Consider the following 25927-nt stretch of genomic DNA (forward strand, 5'->3'; position numbering starts at 1 on the left):
GTCATTGAGGAGGAATTCATCTAAAGATGCTTGTGGGGGACGGAAGGCTGAGGAGGGTTAAAGTTTTTTACCCTACTGACTGGGCCTGAAGGGAATATAGTAAAAACCTAAACCAGCCTACCCAGAAAGTGTTTAAGGCTTTTGATTACTGGGAGGAGCTGTTTCTCTGTCTCTCTTCCTCTTCTCCCTCCTCATTTCTTTCCTCCTTTGCTGTTACTGAAGTCTTCCCCACTGTGCAGTGCCCAGTCCTGGGCGAGCATCACTTTAGAAGCCACAGGGCACCCCACCCCTCCAAAGGGGGATATCCTCTAGGCATGATCTGCTGTAGCTGTAAATGAACAAGTTTGACCTTGGTTACTTCCTAGACCAAGGAATTTATCACCCTATTTTTTTGTCTTAATAGGAACCCTGTAACACTTATACAAGCTTCTGTTAAAACAGTTTCTTAATTGTATATGTTGCACCAGCCACTGTAGCGACAAAGAAATCCTCTTGCAATGAGTACCTTATCCAAGGCAGGACAGAGTAAACGGCATCGTAAAGTCCTGCTGGGTTTTGGATATGTGAGTGCAGATATAATCTATCTTGCCGGACTTTTGTAAACCCACTTTTTTTGGAGCCAGAGTTGCAGAGGTGGATTTGAAGTGCTGCTTCTCCGGATTTCCTGGCAAGGCCGCTCCCCTGGCACGTGGTCCCTGGCTCGGCCTCAGTGGCTGATGGCAGGGTGTTTGCTAGCCTGCGCTCCAGCCTGGTCCTCTCCTTGTTCCCAGCTGGGACATGTGCATCACATGAGTACCGCTCCTGCCACCAAGCCAATGCTGTGGTTTGGGGTTTTTTCCTTACTCTACTCCCATGAAAACTGTCTAGGAGACTAGAGAAAAGACGACATTTGGCGTGTCTATTTAGCAAGCAGCTTCCTGCATGTCCCCTGCTCCCTTTGCCACTGTTTGGTCCTTCCTTTTGCCTTTCCACACACTGAATTCTCTGCTGATGCACATGCATAAATATAAGGCCATGATGGCTTTTGTTTCTGGTTAGAGAACTGATATTTATCTTAAGAAGACTAAAACGAAGTAGGGGTTTTAGGTGTTACTTGCATAAATAGGTTGAAGGAAGATGATAATGCTGCCCCATTCTGGACTGGAGAAGGGACTGTGTGGGAAGCAGTGTGAAACAGGGGAAAGCATCTCATCACATTCTAGATAACCCAGTTAGCACTGGTTTAAACCAGAACACACAAGTCAAGTTGATTCATCATGAACAGAAACACGGTGCTTATTTGGAATGAACAGCTATGGTGAAAATTTTTTATTATAAATTTCAGTGTTGTCAGTTCATGGTCTTCTCCCACTATTCCTGCTACTGGCTGTGGTTCAACTATCTATAGAAAAGCTAAATCTCTTAAACACAAACTTCTAGAGGAGATGACTCCTCTTTAAAGAAAATTAACCTACGTAACCTGAGGAGAGTCAGAGGCACACTTAGGGAGCAAGGAAGTCTTCTAATTTTCTGGATTTCTTAAATCTGGTCCAAAGGGAGGCATTGTGATAGCGTTTCCTTTCAGGAAATGGTTGAATTAATTGCTTTTTGTTCTAGGATTTTCATTTCACAGGATGCTGTTTTAATGGCTGATGCATTCTTTACCTCTCTCTTGGCAGGGATGCTAATTATTTGTCTGTAGAATCACTTTGCATCTTCAGCCCAAATGCATATGAACACGCTGCGTTTGGAAATACAGCGCTGAGCGTCCTGTGCTTGGCTGTCAGTCCCCTGACTTGTCTGGTGGACAGTTTCAGACCACGCTTCTTCCTTCCCGTCTCTTGTAGCCAATTTGTCATCAGAGATTCAGGAGACCTGGAGTCTGCTCCTGGCTCTGCCCCTGTCACGTGAAATGGGACTTTCAGCAAGTCATACATCTGCTTCTGTCTCCCCTTTCCATCTGTGTCTTAATCTAGAGAGACAGGAACTGCCTCTTAATATGTAAAATGTATAATAATGCTGTTGGCCCAAACTGCTCTGCCCTAATACACATTGCTGTATTTCAGGAAACCTGTAAAATAATTTTGGATTAAGGCATGTTGGCTCTTAGACAGAAGTTGTAGGTGCTTTTTGCTCTGGTCTGACACTTTGAAGAATGTATAAATGAGGGCAAATTATGAAACCCTGATGTCCTAAAGGTTTTCATGACACTTCAAGGCAGTTTCCAGGCAGAGCACAGTCAGTCTGTGCCTGGGCTTGGGAGTGCAGAGGCCCCCGTCTGCACTGTTTATGTTACACCGGAGAGACAAGATGCATCTCATACGGCGAGCAGCAGCGCAAGGAGGTCTCCCTCCACGTCTGGCACAGTGGCATGCTTGCCTCGCGGCTCCACCCCGAAATGCACAATTTCGGTTTGGGGATGGAAAAGTCAGAAATCAAAAAAAACCAAGAAGAAACTCCAGGAGTGAGGGGGAAGGAAGGAGAAAGGTTATTTTGCACCTTTTTTTGCCCCTGTTTGTGTGAGAGCCTGCTCTCATTCATAAACAGCTCTGACAACTGAAAGCCCTCGGTACAAAAAGAAAAACAACTGGAGAGGTTGGCTCCAAAAAGGCACCGAAGGGCGATGGAGAGGGGGACGCCAGCGCGCGCCGTGCCCCTGTCCCGCTCGGGGCTGCTCTGCCGTGGGGAATGCGGAACTGCGGAGCTGGCGGGGGGTGGCCGTGTTTGAGAAAGGATCTGGTGCTATAACTTTTTTTTTTCTTCTTCTGTTTCAAGTAAACACTCTTCCCCGCCCTCCCCTCTCTCCCTCCACCCCACCTCCCTCTCTTTCAATCCCGCTCATGTGTTTCTATTTAAGGGCTGCAGTGCAGACGAATATGATTGGCATCTACAGCCCCCTCTTGACTTTCAGCTCAAGCCTTTAGAGTGGAGAAGGAGCTGAGCCGCCAAGGGGAGAGCTGTTTTTTTTTTTTTTCTTTGGGTTTACTGGGGGGATGGCTCAGCTGTGGATTTATGCTGCTTCTGCCCAGGATTTTTCTCTCTGAATGGGAGCAAGGATTGTGGAAACCATGTTGGGAAGAGGTTTATTTTCAGAATACATCATGAAACTTTGCAACTAATTCACTGTTTTCGACTCCTCTTCGTATTTTTTTTTCCTCCCCTTTTTTCTTTTTCTTCTCTCCAATGTCCCTCTGTGCTGCTGGGTTGTGGGCCAGAGGAGGCTGTTTCTATATGGCCAGCCATTTGGGGATATGCTGCGAGCCAAGGTTGTTTGCTGATTCGCTTGGCTCTGACAAGTTGGCCTGTCGTGAATCGGATGGACGGAGGTCGCTCTCAAGGAGCCATGGCTGGAAGCTGGCTTACGGCTTGCTTTTTCCCTTCCCCAGGTGCTGATGCTAGCTCTGAACCCATGATCCTGGAGCAATATGTGGTGGTGTCCAACTATGAGAAGCAGGAGAACTCTGAGATCAGCCTGCAGGCTGGAGAGGTCGTGGATGTCATAGAGAAAAACGAAAGCGGTAAGATACGTTTGCTGCTTTTCCCTCTTGCAATGGTCTGATTTTGCATGTGTTCCTCTTCTTTCAGTTTCCTCATCATTACTTGTAGCTGTACGTTAGCTCCATCTGGTACAGTTACTATGTCTGGCTGAGGATGTTGAAGTTTCTCAATGTTGATTTGGGCTGGGGGCCAAATGTTGCCTTCTACTGTAAGAATGTTTCATGGGTTTTGTGCGTTAATTAGCCAAAGTACGCTAGTGGAAAATGAAGGTGAAGGAGAGAAGGATCTGCAGCTAATGAAGCTGATGTACAGTAGACTGATAAGTTGCCCTGCTGTCTCTTCAAGTCTCTGTCAGCATTTCCATTACTAACTCCCTTTTCGGAGGATTTATAGGATGAGTGTTTAAAAATTGCTTGGGATGAAACTTGGCTTGACAGCTTAGCCCGTGGCCCAGAGCTCGGTAGGGAGGGGAGAGAATGTGCGTAGATAAATACGTGGCCATGCACAGTTTCAAAACTTCTTGCAGAAGTGTTAATTGGGGAATTGTGAGGCAAGGAGGCAGAGGCTATCATGTAAAAGCAAGATGAAATCCCTTCTTCTACCATCTGTGGAACAACCAGCTTCCACTTGGAAAATGAGATTTTTGGCAAGTGTTTGTATAGATGTCTCTTGTGTAGTTTAACTCTTGGATGCCTGGTAGCTTTGAGTCAGGCTGAACAAACGCAGGAGACTGTGTACATGTGAGTGGTTGGAGCGGGTTAGCAGCTGGTTTGAATAACTGCCTGTCTTCAGCAGCTCCCCCTCCTCCCCTCCAGCACTCCTTGTGTATTAATCCAGAGCTGTTGTCCAGGACTAGTTTTCAGCCCACTCGTGACTTGTGTATCCTCATCTAGAGGAGCTGCTGGCATTTGGAGCCGTTCAAGCGAAGGCTCACGTCGTGGTAGTTCCACATGCAGGGCTCTCACGACTGGCTGGCTCTGGAGTGTGCTGGGCATGCCAGAGCTTGGGGGAACCAGGGCGCCCTGATCTGGGACTCAAATCCATCTTGCAGAGCTCTGAGTCAAGTTATCCACAATGATTGCCACGCATTGGTTTCTGGTTTTGTTTTTTTTTTTTTTTCTTCTTTTAATGGAGTGGTAATTTCTCTGCTGTATGAAAGCCTAATGCTTGTTTGGCTCAAAGTGATGCAGTTAGTTGCTGGCCAGTGATTTAGTGTGGTGTCCAAAAGGATAGTGTGTGGAAATGCACTGGCTAGTGTGAACAGAAATGCCTGTCTCCTGGGTACTGACCATATCACTTGCAAAACTAGCAGAGGCCAAAATGCTCATCTGCTCCACTGTAAAGGAATCGTTATGATTGAAGGGGGAGCAATGTCTTAACTTCTTAAACTGTGTCTGGGCTAGTGGACGAGCATCCTCCCTTCCAAGCCTGAGGGCTCCTCGTTGTCAATAGTGGGTGTCAACTGCTGTCAGAACAAGCCTTGTTATTGTGGCAGCTTATATTCATATCCATGATATCCCTGTCTTGGATAATGGCTTATGGAGCCAAGGGAATTGGGCTGTTAAATAATGCAAGAAGTGTCTGAATTCCAAATTACAGTTCCTTTGTGTTTTCTTTTAATGTGGCCTCTCTGCCTTGCACAGTTCACATCATATTGTATTGAACCACATGGTATGTGGAGATATAAATGGAGAGTGTCAGGGTTTGAATTTAATTAGTGGGTCCAGAAATGTGACTCTTCTAAGGAAACATCCTTGAATTTGGATTACAGTTCTTAAGATCATATTCTGATGCTTAGCAGCCAGATTTCTTAATGTCCGTGTAAACAAGGAAGGAAATATGAAGCCCTGAACTCCATGCTGTGATCTTGCCCTTTATATATACATGTATAAAATAAAGATTTACATAATATATTTAAAAAAAACAACCCATCAATCACAGATTGGTGATGGAGAGAGCATCATTTGCTTTGCATGCTTGTCTAAACTGTTCTGGCAGGGAAATCATGTTTTACTTGTTCCAAGAACAGGACTCCAAATATACACTCTCACTCTCCCCTAGGTTAGGGATACCACAGGAATGACTTTAACACTATGACTTCTTGTCTTTTCAGCTATAGCTGAACCTATGAATGGCATGTAATGAAACTAGCAAAAGTTTCTCAAGTGTCAACTTTTAAAACTCATGAGTTATTGTTTGAATTTGGGTATCTGTTTAGCATAGGCAAGCAAGCCTAGAAGATGTGGTTATGACTTCTAAGAACATGCGGATATACTTTTCAAGAAAATAAGATTATTGGACTATGCACATGTGTAGCAATTCATCTGACTGTATGGTTATGTTGGCTTGGTAAGTGTTGTGAAACTATAGCTGTGATTGTATAAATTAAGCTCGTTCTTCCCCTGATCCAGACAAAGGTGATGTAAGGTGTTACGGATGTCATCTGCAGCAGGACAGTTTCTTCAATGAAAGGAAGTATGGCTAGATAGCTTGTTAGCTACATGGCTGAGAAGTCCCATCAGACTGGACAGTGTGCATTGGATGTGCTGCTGGGCCAATACCTGAAACTTCCTCGTGTGTATACATGTGTATAGCATATCATATGTCTGGTTTGGGGTTTTTTAACTGTACTTTGGGGAAGCTAGATATGAAAAGGCACAGATGACTGCTTGATTTTAACACCTTGCCTGAACAGGGTTGCTTGCTAATGCCTAGGGACACTGAAATGGTTCTTTTGTTTCCTGGAGTGGGAAAAACCTTAACTTGGCTCTGTTGCATGGCTTTGTAGGGGAGAAACACCTTCTCTTTACTGGTCAAATGGCCCTATGCTTTTTACACAAGGAAGCTCAAAACTAGTTTCCAAACAATGGTGCTTGTTTCATGTCCTGCTGGATGTTTTCTTCTGAACACTTCTAGGGCCTGAGCTAGAGTTACCATCTCCTCTGATGTTTGCCTCCAAATTGTGTACCCCGCTGAAAGGAAGTAAGCTCTGCTTTCAAAGGCCAGCGTACAGGGCAGAGGTAGAAGGGGAAAAAAAATCTGGTATTTGATTTATTGAAGTCTTATCTGGTTATCATCAAGCTATGTTAACTTCATCTTAAGTAAGTGTGTCACATTTATGGTATAGTATTATTCAGTGTTACTTTTCCCATATAAGAGATGGTATTTAAGGTGTCTTGCAGGCAGGGATGTGCAAGCCCGTTTGGTAGGGCCTTGTCTCATTTAGTTTTCTCTTTCACTAAAAGAGTTGGATAAGGTTGTCTTCATTATTGTGCCAATGAAAGTTATGACTTTGACATCATTTGAAGTTGAAACTTCTGTTCAATATGATGACTTAAAAGCAAGGTCAGTGTAGCATATGTGGTTAATAATTTCTGAAACCCTTCATCTCAATTATGAAGCCCATGGGTCACTGTAACCCGACTGTTGCTGCAATTGCCGCGGAAGCAAACCTTGCTAGACTGAAAGAAATCTGTAGGATTTCTATACTTCAGAACAGATTTAGTAATGTGCCCGCTGTCAGACTTCGCCACTTGGTTTTTGCAGCAAATACCTATCTTGGCTCAACAAAAATTGTCCTTTAGACCTTAATTCTGGTTACATGAGCAGAAGACCCACAGTGTGCCTGATGTATCTGATGGATATTTATCTCTCTTTTTTTTTTTCCTTAGCTGAAGAGGAAAATCTGCATGTAGCAATGGTCACAAATGCATCAGGAGAAAGACGGAGGTTTACAGTCTCTACAGATGGTGTCTGGGAACAGGCTGTAGTTACAGGGCTTGTGTTCCTTGCTAGAAGTGACTGTGATTTGTTTAAAGGCACTGTGCAACCTGCACTGTCCAACGCTATGTAAACATTACAAGGCTGTTTCAGAATAACAATGTGAATAGTTGACTCAAGTCTTGTCTGTCAAGTACATAGGCTTCTTTTAAACCTTAACTGAAAAAGCCTTGTGGAATGACTTAAAAATGTATTTTTGCTGCAGAAAAGAAATGTTGTGACTTTAAAGCAGGAATCCAACACAGATTTCTTTAAGGTAGAAGGGGGAGGGACTGGGCCAGAGCAGCTCCCTCTCTGCCAAGTTTTGTGTGGATGTGGCTTGAAATGGTCAAGCTATAAACTGTGGCAGCAGTGTTTGCAATGGAAAACCTGACAGACGGTGAAGTATAAGCATATTCCTGAGCACCTCTGCCTCTGCTGCTCTGCTTGCAGGCAGGATGGGCACTCTTCCCTTGCAGCCCCCAGGAGCCGTGTCTGCAGTGGAGGCATCGTGGGATGGCGTTTTCAGCTGGGCTGAGCAGGACCGTAGCCATTTCCTTTGCAATTACGTAACTGCAGACCAATTTCCAATATTATATTACACGCAATACGTAAAACAAAGCTATTACGGCTAGCGTAACTTTATCGGACCCAAAGGGATTTCTGGGAAGGGAGGCTGCTCTTCTCTCCTTAGCTGCGATGTGGGACATGGCACTGAAGTATCGCCATAACGAAGGTCTCTGGTCATCTGAGTGCCCTGGCTTAGGGTCTTGGGACTTGCCGGCTGTCTGCACAGTGTCAGGAGACTAGCAATGTGTGCCTGGCAATGTGCTCTGCTACACCATTTGGTTTCACTTGTGCTGCTCACTGGCTGCAGTTGTGATCTAGGAGAGGGACACAGAGAGGCCACAGCTCTCATGAGACTCTGACTCCTGGGGGTGCACTGGCTTCCCTATTGCAAACTCCCTCTTAGATTGAGGGCTTTTTGAGTTAGGCTTCTGCCTCTTCATGGGGAACACAGCACCCTTGATTGGAAGGTGTTGCTTTCCAGGGTTAAGTGGTTTTACTTGGTACCAAATTGGGCCAAGATTGCTTTCATGGTTAACTACTGCATCTTGGCTAAAGGTGCACCCTTAAAGTGTTCCAGATAGAAACAGAAACATGTTTTTTTGCAACTCGCGGATCAATCTTTCATCTCTATATCCCATCTGCCATGCCTGTTTTTGCAAGTGGCATTGATTTTTTTTTTTTTTGGTCCCCTTTCTTTAGTGTTGGTGGGGTTTTTGTTTTAAATTCTGTAAAGACCACTGTTCCTGTCTTGCATCTGCCTTCTGCTGCTCTACCCCTTTTTCTAGGATGTTGTTGTCTTCATGATCCCGCCTTTGTACATGGGGGGAGCATAGCACTGCGTGCACTGCTAGCAAATGTCTCTGAGCATTAGTATTATCATCTTGCAAAAGCTAGCCAAAACCCAGTACACTTCTGTTTATTCTAACAGATAAGTGACATGCTAGCAGTTTCCTAGGCTTCAAATGTGGATGTAGCTCTACACCAAATTGCAACTGCAGTTACCATGTTTGCTTATGAATTGTCAATAGCTTTGCATCCACTGATCGGATGTGTTCCCAGACACAGTACAGCTAATTGCCAACATCACGCTTTATTTCAGGTGCAATTGTGCATGCTGGCTTTCCCTGGAAAGCTCTTTCCCCCCCCCCCCCCCCCCCCCCCCCCCCCCCCCCCCCGCTTTACAAAGCATTTCAAGAGAACATGGTCCATCAGATGTGATGCAGGACTTGATTTCTGTTTGTACATCCAGCCCTGCCCTGCTGTTTGCTCTGAGAAAGCTACTTCAGTTCTCTGCATTTCCATTTCTTCCTAGCACGGCTGTGTATTTGAATTTTAAACCTTGTAAGAGACCATGGTCGTGATATAAAAAGTAAATACTCCCTCATACAGCAGTCCCTTCTCTTCATCAGTCCTTGAGCTGTGCATGGAATTTGAGGAGGAGAAACAAACACTTACATAGGTCGAACACCTTTCCTCTAGCACTGGCAGCTTCATCCCAGAGGACAGGTTTAGTTGAGTGGCCACCACTAAATACCTGGGATAGCTTGTGTAACTACTCCTGTATGCACCAGTGTTCATACTCTCTAACAAGAAGAGCTGAATTCAAGGAAGGACCACCCCAAACCCGTTCTTCAAAAACGAAGGTCTGTAGACTCCAGTGCCCTATTCTGAACGCAGTGCTGCCTTGTTGTGTGTCCTGCCTTTCTGGGCCTGTCACCAGCCCTGCAGCAGAGGATACTTGATCCTTTTATGAATCAGTTCCTGTCCTGCCACAGTTTTCTGCCCAGTGGATGTACTAAGGCAGACAAACACAGGCAATCTGAGGAGGCAGGGTGGGTGATGAGGAATTTTTGGCTAGGAGTTACTGGAAAGTTGTTTAATGTCCTAAAAACCAGTGTGTTTAATGTCGTAAAAAACAGTGTTTGTAGAAGTCTTCCGTACAAACAAGGACAATACTGGCAAAGCAGAGATGCTTTTCTCCTTCAAACACTTGCAGCTCGGGCTGGAGAAGGGCTGCTTTGTGCAGGCAGAGTTTCAGAGACATCTGTGGGGGAGGGTAAGGATGCTCAATGGCACTTGCTTGTCTCACTTCAGCAGTGTCTTTGTCTTCAGGCTTTTTGGGGGTAGTGATCAAGGTTGGTTGGTCTCTTGCTTTGTTTTGCAACAGTATAAGCAAAGCATCCTGTTGGTGCGTCTGGTTGCAAAGAGTGGGTTTTATTTTAAACTTCAGCTGTCTGGAAGCCGGCATCTATGGAGGGAGCCTGGGTGCCTTGTTTTAAAGTTGTCAATGGAAATGGGGTCAATGGAGTATAGATAAGATGAACAGGAACAATTACACTAATCCAGGCTCTGTGCTGGCTCCGGGGGAAGCCTGAGACAAGCTTAGAGCAGAGAGGTATAACTGGATGTGATGACTTGCTCTAGCCAAGTTCTCACTGGAGATCAGCTCCTTTCTGGGAGTACAGTGCCTGACCAACCCTGCAAACAGGCGCTCCCTCTTCCAGTGGCCCGTTTGCAAAATGTTGAATGTATGGAGAGAATTTACACTCACACCAGAAACAGCCGGGTCAGCAGGAGATGAGGAGGAGCCCTCCTTCCTCTGCTCTTGCCCCTGGGAGCCCAAGGGTGGGGTGACACAGTCTAATGACTTTAGCAGCTGTACTGGAAGCAGCCCTTGACAGCCTACCCTGACCTCTCTGGTGATTCTGTTTTGTAAACTATTTTCTGACCCCTTTTTTTCTTGCCTTTTTTCTAATCTGATTGGATTTTTTACATGTGTGCCTCTGCAAGGGTAAGGAGGTGGTGGCTGCTTTCTTTTTCTGACTGTTCAACTTTCAGCAGGTAAAGGATGTTGGTATGGCTGAAGCCCTCATTTGAGTTTCAAGAATTCAACTTAGATTTACTGTGCCCAGAAAGGAAGCATGCCGCAACATTTCTGAAGTGGTTACCTCTGAGCTGCAGTTCAAGGCTGCCCTGTACGTAGGCTTGAATGATAAGCTATTTGGGACTGACATTTCTAGACATGCCTATTGCTTGAGCATCACCACACCAACATCTCAGCTGAGGTTGGGAGGCTGCTGCGTGAAACAAAATGCTTGAATTATGAATGTGTTGTAATATTCATGCTGCTATCTTGTGATGTCTAAATGGCTTTCCTCTCCCCCACTTAGTAACTTACATGGCAAGTGACGTTTGTTTCTGATTTTAAGAGCTTGGAAGGTAATTCTCTAGGCTGGAACCAAAGCAGGGTTGTTAATACTCTGGTGTTTGTAGTTCTGCTCTGTCACTGTGGAAAATGAGGTTGTTCTCCATTGCCATCTCTGAAATACCTGTGGGTTTGTGACCGTGCAAAGGGATTGAGGTGGGCTCCTGCTTTTCTGCTGGGAATACTCGTTCCAGCCCTGTGACAAGGAGAGATTGTCCCTTTAATTGTGCTGTGACATTTCCATTTCTTCTGGGAAGTTCTTCTGCATTTCATAGACATCCTTGCTTGGTTTTCCTTTGCCCAGCTTTGAATTGCAGTGCGTACTTGCTCTGACTTCTTGGTGACAAGCTCATTATGAACACTTGAAATATGACTGTCTGGTAACATTATGCCCTTCGCAATGCCTAATTCTGCTGAAGCTTTCCTGGGACACCTCCAGACTGCTCTGGAGCTCTGCTAGTAGGGATTTTTTGCTTGTTGGGATGGAGGAGTTGATTGGTGGCTTGTATTATTTGGGTCCCACTTGAGTTGGGAGCAGCTGAATATCATACTAAAGTGACCTTCAGTGCATTCATAAAGCCTTGCTAAAGTTAACTAGTAGTGTTGTTCCCTCAGGTTCATCATGGAAGTTTTCAGTGTAGTAAGAAATGAATGACTATTTTTCTAAGCAATGCTGTCTCATTTCATTCTCCTATAGAGGGAAAAGAATTATAAACAAGTAATAGGGACACAAGAGGTGTCATGGGGTCATATTCCTCTAAAGCATTCTCCTTTTTAGTAGTACCTATCAGATCCCCTCTATGTAGTGTTTGCTTTTTAATTGTTTTAAAGGAACATCTCTCCAGATAGACACAATAAAACTGAACTTCCAATTTGAAATCATCCCTCTAGAGCATATTTTCTCAAATGCTTTGGGCTATAGTGTGTGGTTTATATTCATTTTTCAGTCCCATTCCCATTGTTTGTCTTAATCTTGGGCAACTGGTATTCTGACAGGGCTAGTTCAGTTATGTGGGTTTTGGTTGTTTTTTTTTTTCCTTTTTATGGAGACATCTGAAGTCCAACCACTTTGACTTTTGCATTCATTTGCCTTTTCTTTAGCTGATGTCATGTCTCTGTGGGACAACTCTCCCCCATCCCCAAATTTCCCTAAGCTGGGGGAAGGGTTATTGCTGTGAATAGGAAATCTCCAGATACACTAAATATGCATCTCCAGGGCTGGGTTTTTCCCATCTACTGTCTTCTAAGCATCCCACTGAAGTAAAACAGGTTCCCTTTTAAACTTCCCTCCACCTGGCTTGATGTGGAACAAAATACTACCCGTTTAGTTCTACAGTTCTCTAATCTCTCAAGAAATGGGAATGGGAGCCCAGAGAGAAGAATTCCCCTGCCTTGTAAGACCCAGCAGAGCAAGCCCACTTGCAGGGGCAAAGGCTTCACACAGGCAGGATTGAAAGAGGTCCCACAAGGTTGCCAGGTCAGCATGCATGGAAACTTTTCTTGTCTTCACACCACAAGAAGTGTAGTTCAAAGGGGGAAAAAGTCAGTTGCAGCCCTTGCAAGATTGTTTCTTGTCTGCAGCTGTTTTGACTTCCCCATATCCAAGGGGCTGAGACCCTTAAGACCCCTTCTAGGAGCAGGAGAGGGAAGAAGCCTGTCTGGACTTCATGTTTGGTAACTGTGGGCATGAAATCTGTTCCAGGGCTCCTGAGACTGCCTTGTTAGTCTGGCTGCAGGGGAGAGGGTGGGATGTGACTGCTGAAATCACGGACTTGAGGACTTAGTTGTCTATAAAGGCAATTTAGCCTCAGAGGAACAGGGTGCATCAGTAAGCACGGAGAAGCCAAGACAGCAAGCAATACTACCTTTAAGTTTCCTGTACAACACAGCCGGGTACTCCTGAATAGTAGACTCTCTACCAGGCCTCTGAAAACTTCAATTCTGAAATTTCCAGCTGCCTGCAAGTTCCCTCCTCTTTCCCTTCTCATCTAATCCTGCTGTGCTGAGACTTTATACTCAGGCAGATAGTTGAATTCTCTCTGTTTCCACTTCATACCCTGTTTGGAGCCCAGGATGGCAGGCTGAAAAGGAAAAAATTTTACACAGCATCCCTGGTTGGAGCCTTTACTCATTACCTCCTCTGTTTATGCAGTCACTGCCAGTTTCAAGACCCTGAAACCTGCCCCAAGAAAATGTTTCCAAGGAAAATCTGCTTTTTGTATTAGAATACATAAACTTTCTAATGATTGGGTTTTCTATATCAGCCAAATAGGTCACCACCTCAGCACTGCTGCAAGAAACTACCTGAGGCCAAGAAGATACAAGGATATTACTGAGGCCTTCCAATGAGTCCTGTAGGTACCTTGTGGGCTATGTTCCTTGGGCCGTGACTGCCTTTTAAAAAAACAAAAAAAGCATTGTTTTCATAGTTTTTTGTTGTATCAAAGTTGTTTTTTTTTTTAAGAAAGCAGGTCACTGAAATGGCTTTAGATAAGCCCTGAAAATACTAAACTTAATGCATAGTGACTGACGTCTTCTGCCCTTTGTTCTAGTTAATCAAGAAAGCAATTATACACAAAAGCTTTGGCTCTTGTGGTGACTTTCAGGCCCATTTTTCAAAGTAAGCAAAAGACTGATGGTGCATTTTTGTTGTGTCAGATGAGGACAAGATTAATAAAGGATGGAAGAGATTTTTTTTTCCCCAAGCTGCGCAGCAAATAAGCAGTTCTAATAATACTTTGGCAGTAAAATGGAAGCTGTAATCATTAGCAGATGCATTTCAGTTACGACCAGCAGCATAACTCCTTACTTTTGGTTTTCATGTTGAAAAGAGTTCAGTTTCCTCACAAACCAATTTCTTGTCCATCTTCAGATTAAGCAAAGCCTATAGAAGTAATTGTTTTGCTTAGGAGTTTCATAATACAATCAGATTTAGGGGGTGGCTTGACAGAGGGCTGTATGTTGGCTCTTCCCATCCACCCCTCAGGCTGGGACATCAGACTTTCCAGCATTCTTGATGGAAACTTTAATTATTTTTGTGGCAGAAAGATGTTGGCTCACAGCTGGATTAACTGAAGCAGTGCTGGAAGACGCAGGGGATGAGATGGGCTCTCTTGCATCTCTATTTTACTGGCTGGCTTCTCTTTACTATTTTTATTGGCCGGTTCAGTTTTTTTGTATCTTGATACTGTGTGACTTCATCTGAAAGTTTCACATGCAATGGGACATCGCTTTAGTTCAAATGAAACTGGACTGTAGTTATATTGGCAACGTAGTCAAACTTCAGCTTGGTGATCATGTAAAGTATTTCCCCGACCTCGCTTGAGTCTGTATCTCCTATTTCTCCCCACAATGCGAACGCGTGCTGGAAAGCCCTAGCCTGTTGCTTTGAAAAGTTGTTCTAATTCTGTTCGCAGAGCCACCTCCTGCTGATCTTTTCCTCTCTCCCATCACGTGCGCACACCCTTTCTGGTAAGCGTGCTGGTGGGATGGGCTTTAATGCAAGCATATCCCCCAGTGGTTGGAGGGTAAGGGCAATGCTGGGTGCACTCGTGCTGCAGACCTAGCTTCGCTTTGCTCCTATACTAATACAGCTGCCATATGTTTGCTTAAGAATCCCAGACTGGTTTGATACTTGGATAAAAGAGAAAATAAGTTGTTGCTCTTTCATGATTAGCAGCGGCTTGACTAGCTAGACTAACGCTGGCAGGCACACGTCTGCGCTGTCTGACAAGTGTAAGATAACACCTTCATGATTTGATGTCCAGGTCTTGAGGCACTGTGCTGACTTTCAAATGGTGACCATATGTGCAGGTGAAATGTATCCTTCTTAAAGGACAATAGCTCTTAGGGAGTCTAGATGACTGCATACAAAACCTGGCAATTGGAATAAAAAATTTGTGTGCTGAAACTGAAATGAAGTTAAGGAAGCCCTGAACACAGTCCCTACTCAAACATGATGGAGGTGATGGGGGGGGGGGTGCAGGGTAAATCTCCATGCAGTGGTGACCCTAGGATTGGAAGAACAGCATCTAATATTAAACCTGACTCATCTTGAACATTGGTAAGTTCATAAATAGCACTTTAATCTTCTACATGGGCTTTTACAGCATTTGGATGTTATTGGAGGCCTCCCTGCACAAGGAGAACCTGAGCTGCTTGGAGAGACTTGACCCATTTGTCTTAACTGAGTATAGCTGGAGATTCAGGATGGGTAATGTGAACCTGGGAAGATCCATCACTGACCGTTTGAAACCCTAGGATTAAACTCGAGGCTAACTTACTCAGTGCCCTGGAAACCACTTTGAAGAATATGCATTTCTGGGTGTGAGCAGGGGGAAGAGTGCACATACTGACTCATGGGAGAGAAGGTGAAGCTTGCCTGTTGGCCTGAAAACAGGATCAGGAATCTGAGAGGCAGTTTCTTTGAGGTTTTGTTCTTAATCCTGACTAAAATTCCTTACTGTTACCAAGAAGGAAACTCTCTGCAGAGTATGAAGAACCAAAATTACGGGATGGCTGTATGCTCAGGGTGAGCTTGCAAATTATTCCCTTGCTTCAAGTAGACCTTTTGTGACCAAAATGTCCTTGGATAAAAGTAGAATGACCAGAAATGGGATGCTGTTTCCATTGCCAGGCAAATGGGATAACTGAGCCCTATAGAAAATGCCTCTTTTTGCCCCTCCTGAGCACAGCAAGCAGAACTGGTTCCTCTACCAGCTACAAGTTAAATTACACACTTGGTCATTCCAGACATCTTTGGTATATTTTTGGAGCTGACTATACACTTCCTGGGCTGTTAGCCTGTTGGTTTTAAAATAAGAAGTGAGCCTCTAGGGCCTGGCGTGTGAACCCTTCCACTCAACTGAGAACTGGGAAGTTAAGTATCTCTTTCGCAGAAGTACCTAGGTTTGAGAGCCAGCCACGTGAAAGGGGGTTGCTTTCCCTACGCCACCCCGGAGTTTCCCTTGCAAACAATCCTGAACAGAATCCAGCATCCCCCAGTGAGGACGCTGTCTGCAGAATGCACATGTGGGAACTCAGGGACTGAATGGTTCTGGGGATGGCTTGCAAGATGCTTGCTGACACTGGTTTAAATTTGGCTCAGGCTACCAGGAATTGTTGTGTAGTGGCATTTGAGGGAAAATGCTGGTGGTTTCAGGGAAACTTCCATTATAGATGAGATGTAGCCACCCTTTGCAATGCTGTGACAAATGCCAGTGTTGAGGCCTCCTTGCATGGTGTACTTGATTTGCACAAGGGCCTTTTTTCCACTGATTATGTGCAGACGCAGCAGAGGCCGAGTGCCTGGGCGTGCACTTGCCCTTGGCAAGTGTGTCTTGGGGGCAAGACAGCAACAGGAATAGAAATAGTGACTGGGCCAAACTTATCTGCACTTTAGCGAAGGCTGCAGGCTGCCAGGTGAGCTACATCAGGAACACCATCTGCTTCCGCTGAAACTTGCTTAAACTAGTAATTCTTCTCCATATCCCCAAAGCATATAATCCTTCCTCTTTCTTCTTTGCCTCTTGTTTAAGCAGACTCCTGAGTGGACCATCTGACTAGCCCCAGGTAAATTTGGTAGAAACTTAAGTGCATGCAGGAGGGGAGGCCTGAAATGAAGATAACTGAGTGCAGGTGGAGATGAGCGATGTCCTTCCTGGATATCATTTATTCTGCTGTGTTTCTTGTTCCTTTCCACTGATCTCCTATACCTTATGCGGAGAATCCCATGTGATTAATGCTTTTTGATCTTTGTGATAGCTAAATCTTCTGCTAATTTCACCTGTAAGGAACGCTTTCTGATCTAAGGAAATGTAACACAGCATATTCCTCAGTTTAAGAAAATCAAAATCCCATGTTTCTGTGGGGCTGAAGTTTTGCCTTAACCTCGACAATGTGATGCTGAGGCATTTTTCTGTAGCTGTCTCAGAGCTGTGCCTTCATCAGGTCTTGGTGGATGGACTAGAATTGCACTTATAAGGTAGAGCTCTGGAGTCAGACCATCCATTGGTACTTAGTGTTTTTCTTGCGAGTTGGCAGGAAAGAGCCTCGATTGTTGTAGTTGAGCCTGACCTAGATTGGTAAAAGCAGCCATCACTTAAGAAAGCAAATTTCACAACTGTAGTCACCACTGTTCTACTGGAGCCACGACAGAGGTCAGAACGGCTTATCTTTGACTTCTGAAGCTGAACAGTAACTCTTTCTGGGAGAAAGTGGACTCGTAAAGGTTAGTTCTTGCAGATAACAAAGTTCTACTGAATGCTTACCTATGGCCAACTCACACTTCAGACAGACCACTTCCATCAGTGATATAACAAATAACCATAGAAAGAATGGCAGAAGACAGTACAGCTAGCGATGTGAAGTAACTTGGGTGCTTTTATGTTGGTGGTACGTACTCTGCAATTTATCTGTAGCCTCAGCAATGTCCAATTTGTAACAAGTCCTTTGCATGTTTTTGGAGAGTAGGGAGAGACAATCCGTTATGAGCAAGCCACTGTTTTCTTCCTTCTGATATTTTAATGTGGGATAAAAAAGAAAGATATAGGAGTGATTCATCCCACAGGCTGTACTGTTATACTGCTTACATAAACTTCATGGGATTGTGGCCAGCATCCTTGAAAATGCTCCAGGTGTGTTAGTTACAGGAGGTGCCTTGTGGCCTGAAAGGCAAAGGAACGTTAAAAATTGGCTTCTTTATTGACATGGGCTACTCAAATGTATCCCTCTGTCATGTACCCCTTTCTCTATTACTTAATTTTTGCCTCCTGTGCTCTCTGGTGTCTGTGCTAACTTCTAGTATGGAGGAAGAAAATGAGTCATGTAACTGGTTATGTTTTCCATCCATCTTTCTCTGCTCTTTTGCTGCTTTACATTCAGGGATGCCAACAGTGAGGCAGTGATTGACTGGACTTGTACAGTTTTGCCAGTGAATGGGTGTGAATAACAGCTTTGCTCAAGTCAGCAAATAGTTCCTGATCATCCTAGTCCTTATAACTGGGTGCCCAACTGGGCTTGATATTTGTGTGCACCTTTCCATCTCTCAATATGGGCCATATCAGGTTTTTGTTTTGCTGGATATGTAGAGCTTCATAATCTTCCCTGAAATGACAGAGCTGTGCCTCCTGTCATATGCTAGTGATGGGGTATTGCATTGCATGGCATATGGTGCCCCGAGCCGTGCAGTTCAAAACCAGTGGGCACACAGTTGGGCCCAGCTCTGTTTGACAGCTCATGAAATTCATAACGCAGCAGTAGCCAGGAAGCTCCTGAGTGTGTAGGAGGCTGACCACTGTTACGCAGCTATCCTGTTTTGTTTGTCCGCTATCCGGGGCTGGAGAACTTGGAAGTGGATTCTGGCAGAAGCAAAACCTTCTCACAAGACTCTTACTCTGTGCTTGGAGAACTGAAGTCACGTTGTAAAGTCTAAATCCATAGTGGAATTTGATGATGTTGATTTAAGGGGTCCAAGAACCCTGGTAGAAGTACATTTTAAAAATAAAAATGTAAGGTGTTGACTAGTCAAGAACTGTTGAGACACTAATGGAGTCTTTTGAGCAAGTGCTTTCAATTTGTATTTGGATGGTTGTCTGTCCTCTTCTGTTTCAAAGCCAGTAGTATCTTGTAGGTGGAATTTTGCCCAAAAGCGTTCAGAAATTACCATTTGAAGGCTGGTAGACGGGAATCGAGGGGCAGAGGACTTTATGCTGTGACCAACTAGGGGCAGAAGAACAGGCAGCAGTGCAAACTTGCCATTTCTGCTGAAGACTGGTTTCTGAATGGGTGGCAGAGACTCTGGAAAACCCAAGTGCAGTTCCTCATGGAAAAGAGGAGCAGGCCTAGGGTGAAGTGGGAGCTGAGTGCCCAGCCTCCCTTCATAAGACTGGAGTTTTCAAGCTCTCAACTTGTCAAGCTCTCAGCTTGTCACTAAATTGTCTTTTCGCAACACCGCATCTCTTCTGTGCAGCAGAAGGTCCTTGGTGGGCAGCAGTGGTATGAATACAATCAGTGTTTACTCCAGTTTATTCTGCGTTGCATTTTGTAGTACATTTTGCTGATGATTCTCACTCTTTTATTAGTTTTCTATAGTATTCACAGGAATAAGCTGTAAATGTCATATGGCTCCTGAACTATGCTTAAACAGCTACACATGGGTTCAAGATGAGAAATTAGGTTTCCAATCCAGACTTTCCCAAAATAGGAGGAATGTGGGTTGTGTTCTGTCTAGCGTTTTTGTTTTGGATAGGAGGCTTTGGTTAATGTCAGTCTTGGAGGAGAGGAAAGCTGTCAGATGCCACAAGATCCCAAATGCTCTTTGTACAGTGGCTACAGCCAAAGACACTGGAGTGTCAGGTTTCTGCTGAATTAGTGAGCGACTTCTTAATCATGTGACGGCAGCATCAGGGTTTCCTGGCAAAAAAAAATGGAGAGTAAGCAAAAACTAGTTCATCCTAATAGGAACGTGCAGAAACAAATAATGCTTCCTAAGGTGCATGCAGATATCAAAAAGTTAACTTGTGGCTATCTTTCTGCTTCCAGCCTCCAAATCCCTACTGAAAACCTGACTTTTCCTTGGAGTTTTAGGGATACAACAGTCCTCTTTCCCATCAACTCCTCCTCCCTTCTGCTTTTTACAGGGTTTTTACTACTTCAGCCTATAGTAATCTACCTTGATGCCTTCCTGTGGAATACGACAACAGTCTTGCTTGTGTCCTTAGTCCCCCAGGCTGAACAGCCTGATGGCTGTTTGGGCAGGAGCAGTTCACATACGTGTCGTGGTTTAACCCCAGTCAGCAGCTAAGCACCACGCAGCCATTTCCCCCTCCCCCTCCCAGTGGGGTGAGGAGGAGGAAAGGAAAGAAAAAAAGTAAACTCGTGGGTTGAGATAAGAACAGTTTAATAACTAAAGTAAAATGTAATACTAACAATAGTAATAAAGAAATATAATAATAGTAATGAAAAGGAATATAACAAAAAAAGGAAGGGGGGGGGGGAACCAGTGATGCACAATGCAATTGCTCACCACCCGCTCACCAATGCCCAGTTAGTTCCCAAGCCATGATCCATGCCTCCTGGCCAACTCCCCCCTGTTTATATACTGGGCATGACGTTCCATGGTATGGAATACCCCTTTGGCTAGTTCAGGTCAGCTGCCCTGGCTCTGCTCCCTCCCAGCTTCTTGCACACCTGCTTGCTGGCAGAGCATGGGAAACTGAAAAGTCCTTGGCTGAAGATAAGCGTGACTTAGCAACAACTAAAACCTCAGAGTGTTATCAACATTATTCTCACACTAAGTCCAAAACACAGTACTGTACCAGCTACAAAGAAAAGAGTTAACTCTGTCCCAGCCAAAACCAGGACAATACAGATCGGGTCTCCCTGTAGCGAAGGGAAGTAGCCCCTTCTCCCTGAAGCTGAGTGATCTGAAGCATGTCTCCTCATGGACGGGAGCTTACTATGAAGTGGCTTCTTTTACTGTGGCATGTATCCAAGCCATCGTGGAAAATCTGGGCATTTCTACTGATGCCTTTGGCATGCCAAGAGTGAAATTCTTGGAGCTCAGGATCTTCCTCTTCCTCCCTCTCCTCTTCAAAGCCTGCAAAACTGAAAAAAAACCCCAACACTGAACTGTGAGTGGGATGGGCATTATTGCTGGCTTCTTTCCTGTAAGTAGGATATACAGTATTCTGAAAACAAAACAGAGCCATCCCCCCCCCCCTCCCCATCCCATACAATACCTCTCTACCTCTCAAAAACCTGAATGTTTGACATAATGGCTTCTGGCTGAAATTTCCCTTGTAAGACAAGCTGGGGTCAAGCTATTCTTCCATGATGCCCTTTTCAAAGCTCCCCAGAAAAGGGTGAGTAGCTGTGTGCTGGCAGGCCTCCTCGCAACAGCATCTCTGAACCTGGGAAGCGAATGGGCAGTACCTTGGCTGGATGGTCTGCTTGCAGCAAGTATTGCTCGAGTAGCAACCTCCTGTCTCCAGCCTTGCAGGGGCCGTGGTTATGCTGTTGGACTACACAGCCAGAGAAAAATCAAGATCCTAATGGAAAACTTCTTGGGAGACTGAAACTACTCCTGCACATCTGTCCTCCTTTGGAAAAGGTATTACATGCTGAAGTTATGAAATATTGTCGGAGGGGAAAGTGCTCTCTGCTCTCCAAAGATCCAAGAGCATTTAAGTGAATGTACATGGGTCAGCAGCGAATCGCAGGGTTTGAAGAGCCAAATACCATATTCTCCAACTGCGCAGAGAACACGAGCACGACTTTGCCAAAGACAGTAAGTTGATACCTATTGGCCAGGAGTTGATATCACTACCCAGCCTCATCTCATTTCATATTAATGTGAAAAACAAAGATTTGCTCAGACTCAGTGTGACTGGCCTCACTGAATGAAGTGGCACATGAAGATGTTTAATACAGTGTACAGCTTTCTGTAATGCAGGTTTCTGTGCACTTCCAGTTAATTTATTATTGTAGATGTTGTGTACCCATTTGGAATCTCCCTCTGTTCATATTTAAAATTTGATTGTATTGTTAAAGCACTGAGAACATCAGGGGTTTTGGGGAGGGTTTTTGTACTGACTAGCCTAGCTTTGATGTACTTGCCAAACATCTGTGTGCTTTCTATATATTTTTCCCTTGCCTTCAGAAAAAGGATGGTTGCGTTTATTTGTGGATGAAATACTTTGCTAGGAATGGCTGTAAATCTGAAGAGCTGAAAATTGTCAAGTGAACTCGTAGACAATAGTACCAGAGAATAAGGAATTAAGCCTGGTATGCAGTCTGGAAAAATTAAAATTCTTCAGAATATCTTTTTTTTTTTTTTGCTGGCATGGGGATATCTAGAAATTGGAAATTCAGCAAAGCTTCTGATTTGAAAACTTGAAACTACTGCAAAGCATGAACATTGTGGCGAGACTAGCACAAGGAGGACTGGAAGGTGCTGGAGTTCTTGTTGGCCCAGGCTGTGCTGCATGGGCAAGAGCTCGCTGCTGGTAGAGATGTCTGTTCTCTCCCTAAATCTTCTGGTGCCCCATCAAATAACCTCCGATTTACATGAGCAGTGATGTTACTATTACTTAGTAATGTTAAACTGGACATTCATGTTATACAGTGGAAAGCTTTACTGCTAAATCCATGAAAAAGCCATGGCGTATAAACCCAAAAAAGCCTGGTACACTTGGTTTGGTTTTGGCCCTTTAACTCTGATTCAGTGTAAATTTTCATACTTTCTTGATGGGCCAGTTAAAGTGGCTGAGTGCTAATATTTAATGAAATGGATAATAAGGGAACTCCATATTCTATTTTTTTTATTTTCTCATTAGATGATACCACCACTGTAATGGCAGTTTCTAATATTTCTGTTCCCTTTTAAAAAAACTTTTAAAAAAGAAATTTAAAACCACAAAAAAACCCTTGAGAAATGGGGCTGTTTGCAGCCCTGTGTCTCTGGAGGATACAGACTCTCTAGAGAGGTACTGCATCTGGAGTGGCAACAGCTTGATTCCAGAGGCACAATATGATTGAAGTATTGGACTTTGAGGTAGGAATGTGACTTAGACATACAGTTGTATCTGTAGATCTGAGTAAACTCAAGACACTTGCGACACTAATGACCAAGGGCTGCCCTTGCTTGCAGCTGGCTTTCTGTAAATCCAGCCTCTTATTGAGCATTTCATTGTGATTCAGAGTAAGGATGCTTTTGGCATGTTTCCCACGTTGGGATTTAGATAATCTGAGTGAGAATATCAACCCTTCAGGGGTGTTGCACAAGTCTCATTCCCAGGGATCTCAATCTGCCAGCTTGGGGAGCTGCTGGAAGTGCTGTATCAGTGCTCCAGAGATGAGCGTCACTGGTGCCTGCAGTGGTGCTCAACAAGCATCGGCTCAGCCAAGGAATGTACCCTTAATATAGCTGGGGTGCCCCAGATGTATTTCATGTATCAGTACAAAGAAGAGCTGTGTAATCTGCTGCGAGTCTCTCCAGCCACGTGTGTGTTTGGCTTGGACGCCGTCATCCCCGCTGTCGGAGCCGGAGTGTGTGTTGGCAGCAGGGAATCGTTGTCGCAGAGTAATTCCGAGCACAGAGGGAGTCAAACCAAAGTTCATTTTGTTCTTTTTCTTCAAACTTACAGCTTGCTTGAGCGGGCAGGGGGTGCGTCAGCTGCTTTTCTTTTTGGTGTTTTTTTTAATCAATACCTCATCTCTGTCATAAGAAGTCTTTTGCTATATCTGAATGAAATGTCATGCTCCTGAGACTTCTGGCTCTGGTTAGACAGGCATCTTGCTTGCAAAGTAGGGCTTTCTATTGATCTCATTTTAAATGGTATAGCTACAGGCACAGAAACAACAATCTGGGGTCACACTTCGCTCACTCTTCTGCGTATTTATTTCTGTTTTAAAAATAAACAAATAAAAATCACTGAAGTAGTCTGCCTTAGCAATGCTTCTCAGAAGCTAAAGACCAAAAATAGTCTTAAGACCCAGTGCAGCACTTAACTGTGCAGCTATGAGACATATACCCTAAGGTATGCTGGCAGGGCTGTCGGTATCCTTTATTCTTGACTTCTGTTACTGCTTGCTAACTTTGCAACCAGATAGGATTACCAACATTTTATCAGAGGAGTGGTGGCTTTAAGTAGCAGATGAGAAAACCCCTGAACTCCAACCTGAAACCAGTCCCTGACCTTAGCCCAATGTTTTGGTTAGGTAGGTGAGCTATATTTTAAATTTCTTTATGTGTTTGGGCTGGAAGTGGGGTTTGTAACTTCTTCCCCAGTCATAAAGCCTTTATCTCACTTTTTTTCTTACTTGCTATGCAATACCTGTGCCCCTTGCACACCCTTGTTTAGTTTGGAGACGAAGCAAATCCAGAGTTCTTACTTTGCTGTATTGAAACCTTTTGTAGCTAATTTCTAGGACCTCATCTGGAGAAGCCACTCTGTTTCTCTGGCTCTGGCTCAGGATTTGAAAACTGAGCTGCAAATAAATAAGCATAGGCTCATCCAAAGGCCTGAGACATAGTTGGAAGGAAAAAGCGAGTGAGGCTGGAAGTGACAGCGCAAAGCTGTGATGAGTTAAAGGCCTAACGCACTGCGCTACAGGCATCGCCCTTAGCGAAGGAACAAGTGGCTCCTCGCAGACGGGGTTTTTACCTCTTAAGGATGTCGCTCACTCCTTGGCTCTGCTCCTCAGCTGAGCCAAGTGCTTAAGCCTGCACTTGACTAGAACATGTGGTCTGGGGGCATTTCACTGTTTTCCTGCTAAATACCTTTACTGAATAGGAGACTACAGCCTACTCGGATAATCCAGGTCAAAAAAAGTTTCCTATTTTTATAAATAAGTAAACTGCAGTGTGAACCTTTTTACAATTGTAAAAATAGAGGTGGAAATGGCATGAAAGATGAGTAACTCCATTCCTTTGTGGTGGTGGGAAAGCAGTGCTGGCAAGCACCAGAGCTACCTCTGGACAGAAGACAGGCCAGAAATGAAGAGGCAGCCTCTGCCTGAAGATAGATTCAGCTTCCTCTGACTCCCATGTTGTAGGGGGCTGCCCTGCTGATGGAGAGGCAAAAGTGGTAAGAAAGCGAAGTCAACTGGTTAATGGTTTTGCCCATCCTATTTTCTATGGAAAAGAGGTACCAGGAAGAAAGGGGTGTGAGGTTTCTGCATCTCCTGGGGGAAGGAGCAGGGGGAGAGACAGCTCCTGGAAGTAAGTCATAGCTATGTTGACATCTGTAAGTCACATCAGCAAATGTCTCAAATGTCATACTGAGCTCTAAGGTTACTGTAATGAGTATTATCTTCTTATAGATCAGGACTTAAACAAATGTGAGTAAAATTGACTAATTGCTTCTTGCAATGGGAAGGTGCTCTTGAGATCCCCTCCCTCTGTCACACCTCATTCATTGCCTCCAAGTAGAAGCAGATCACATCCTCTCATAGGGTTAGATATTCTCAGGCTTTAGGAGAATATGAAAATACAGATTTGCATTTTGCTCAAACTGGGAAACAGGTCATGAAGTCAAACCATACTCTGAAATTTCAGTGGTTGTGATGCTCAAGGCTTTGGCTTGGTCACTCTGACCTCACTTCCTGATGTGATAGGCTGGCAGAAGTATCTGAGATTTTGTCTGGATCATCCTTGAGTTTTTCTGGGACTCCTGGAAGGTGTTGCCAAGGTAACTGCAGAAGCTGAAGTGGCATGGAAAAATTGGAAAAACAAAATTAAAATCTAACTAGACAAATGTTGCAAGGTTGAATCTTTCCACCTTCCTGTCACCTAAATCTTCAACAAGTATCTTGGGAAGCAGGTTAGTTGTCTATATGTACCTGTATGATAATTCCTCAGGTATTGGTGGCCGGTGCCTGTGTTTCTGGAATAGCCTCCATACTGTAACTTCAGCTATGGAAAAAAGCCATGTTCCTCAGAATGAGTAGTCTGGTAAAGGTTATTAGGCACAGCGTTGGTGAGCCAGGTGATGTAGCATTAAATGATGTAGCGTTAATGGCCTGCGAGATGCAAGAGGGCAGACCAGATGTTGACTCTCCTTTGAATCTTCATTTTCCTTCAGCTTCAAGTGTGGACTAGCAAGTAGGGGCATAGCCTAGAGTTGAGATAGTACATGCTGGCAGATGACCAACAAATCTAACCTTTTGTAGGACAGAGAATTAAGCCCTTAATTTTAGCACCATATAAAGCTGACTTCCAATTTTTATTAAACCAATTCCTATTATTGTTTGGCATCTGGATGAACTTGTCCATTAGCAGGGCAGATTGGGAAGACTTTTTGTTTTTAGAAATAACATTAACAAGTTAATACTGTGTAATTAATACTAACTAATAATTAACATGAACTACTGCAAGTATAGTGTGTGGCCATTCCCAAAATAAGCACATCAAAA

General features: G+C 44.3%; 1 protein-coding gene across 3 annotated transcripts in view; it reads left to right on the plus strand.

Annotated features, from left to right (window-relative positions):
• Nucleotides 1-25927, plus strand: part of SH3PXD2A (SH3 and PX domains 2A) — a 262150-nt gene that overhangs the window by 194959 nt on the left and 41264 nt on the right. For all 3 annotated transcript variants that reach the window (XM_050898788.1, XM_050898789.1, XM_050898791.1), the window contains one exon: nt 3366-3497. In XM_050898788.1, the coding sequence (XP_050754745.1) occupies nt 3366-3497 (132 nt within the window). The remainder of the gene's footprint in view (nt 1-3365; nt 3498-25927) is intronic.

The sequence above is a fragment of the Gymnogyps californianus genome, chromosome 6, assembly GCF_018139145.2.
Source record: "Gymnogyps californianus isolate 813 chromosome 6, ASM1813914v2, whole genome shotgun sequence".
NCBI lineage: Eukaryota > Metazoa > Chordata > Aves > Accipitriformes > Cathartidae > Gymnogyps > Gymnogyps californianus.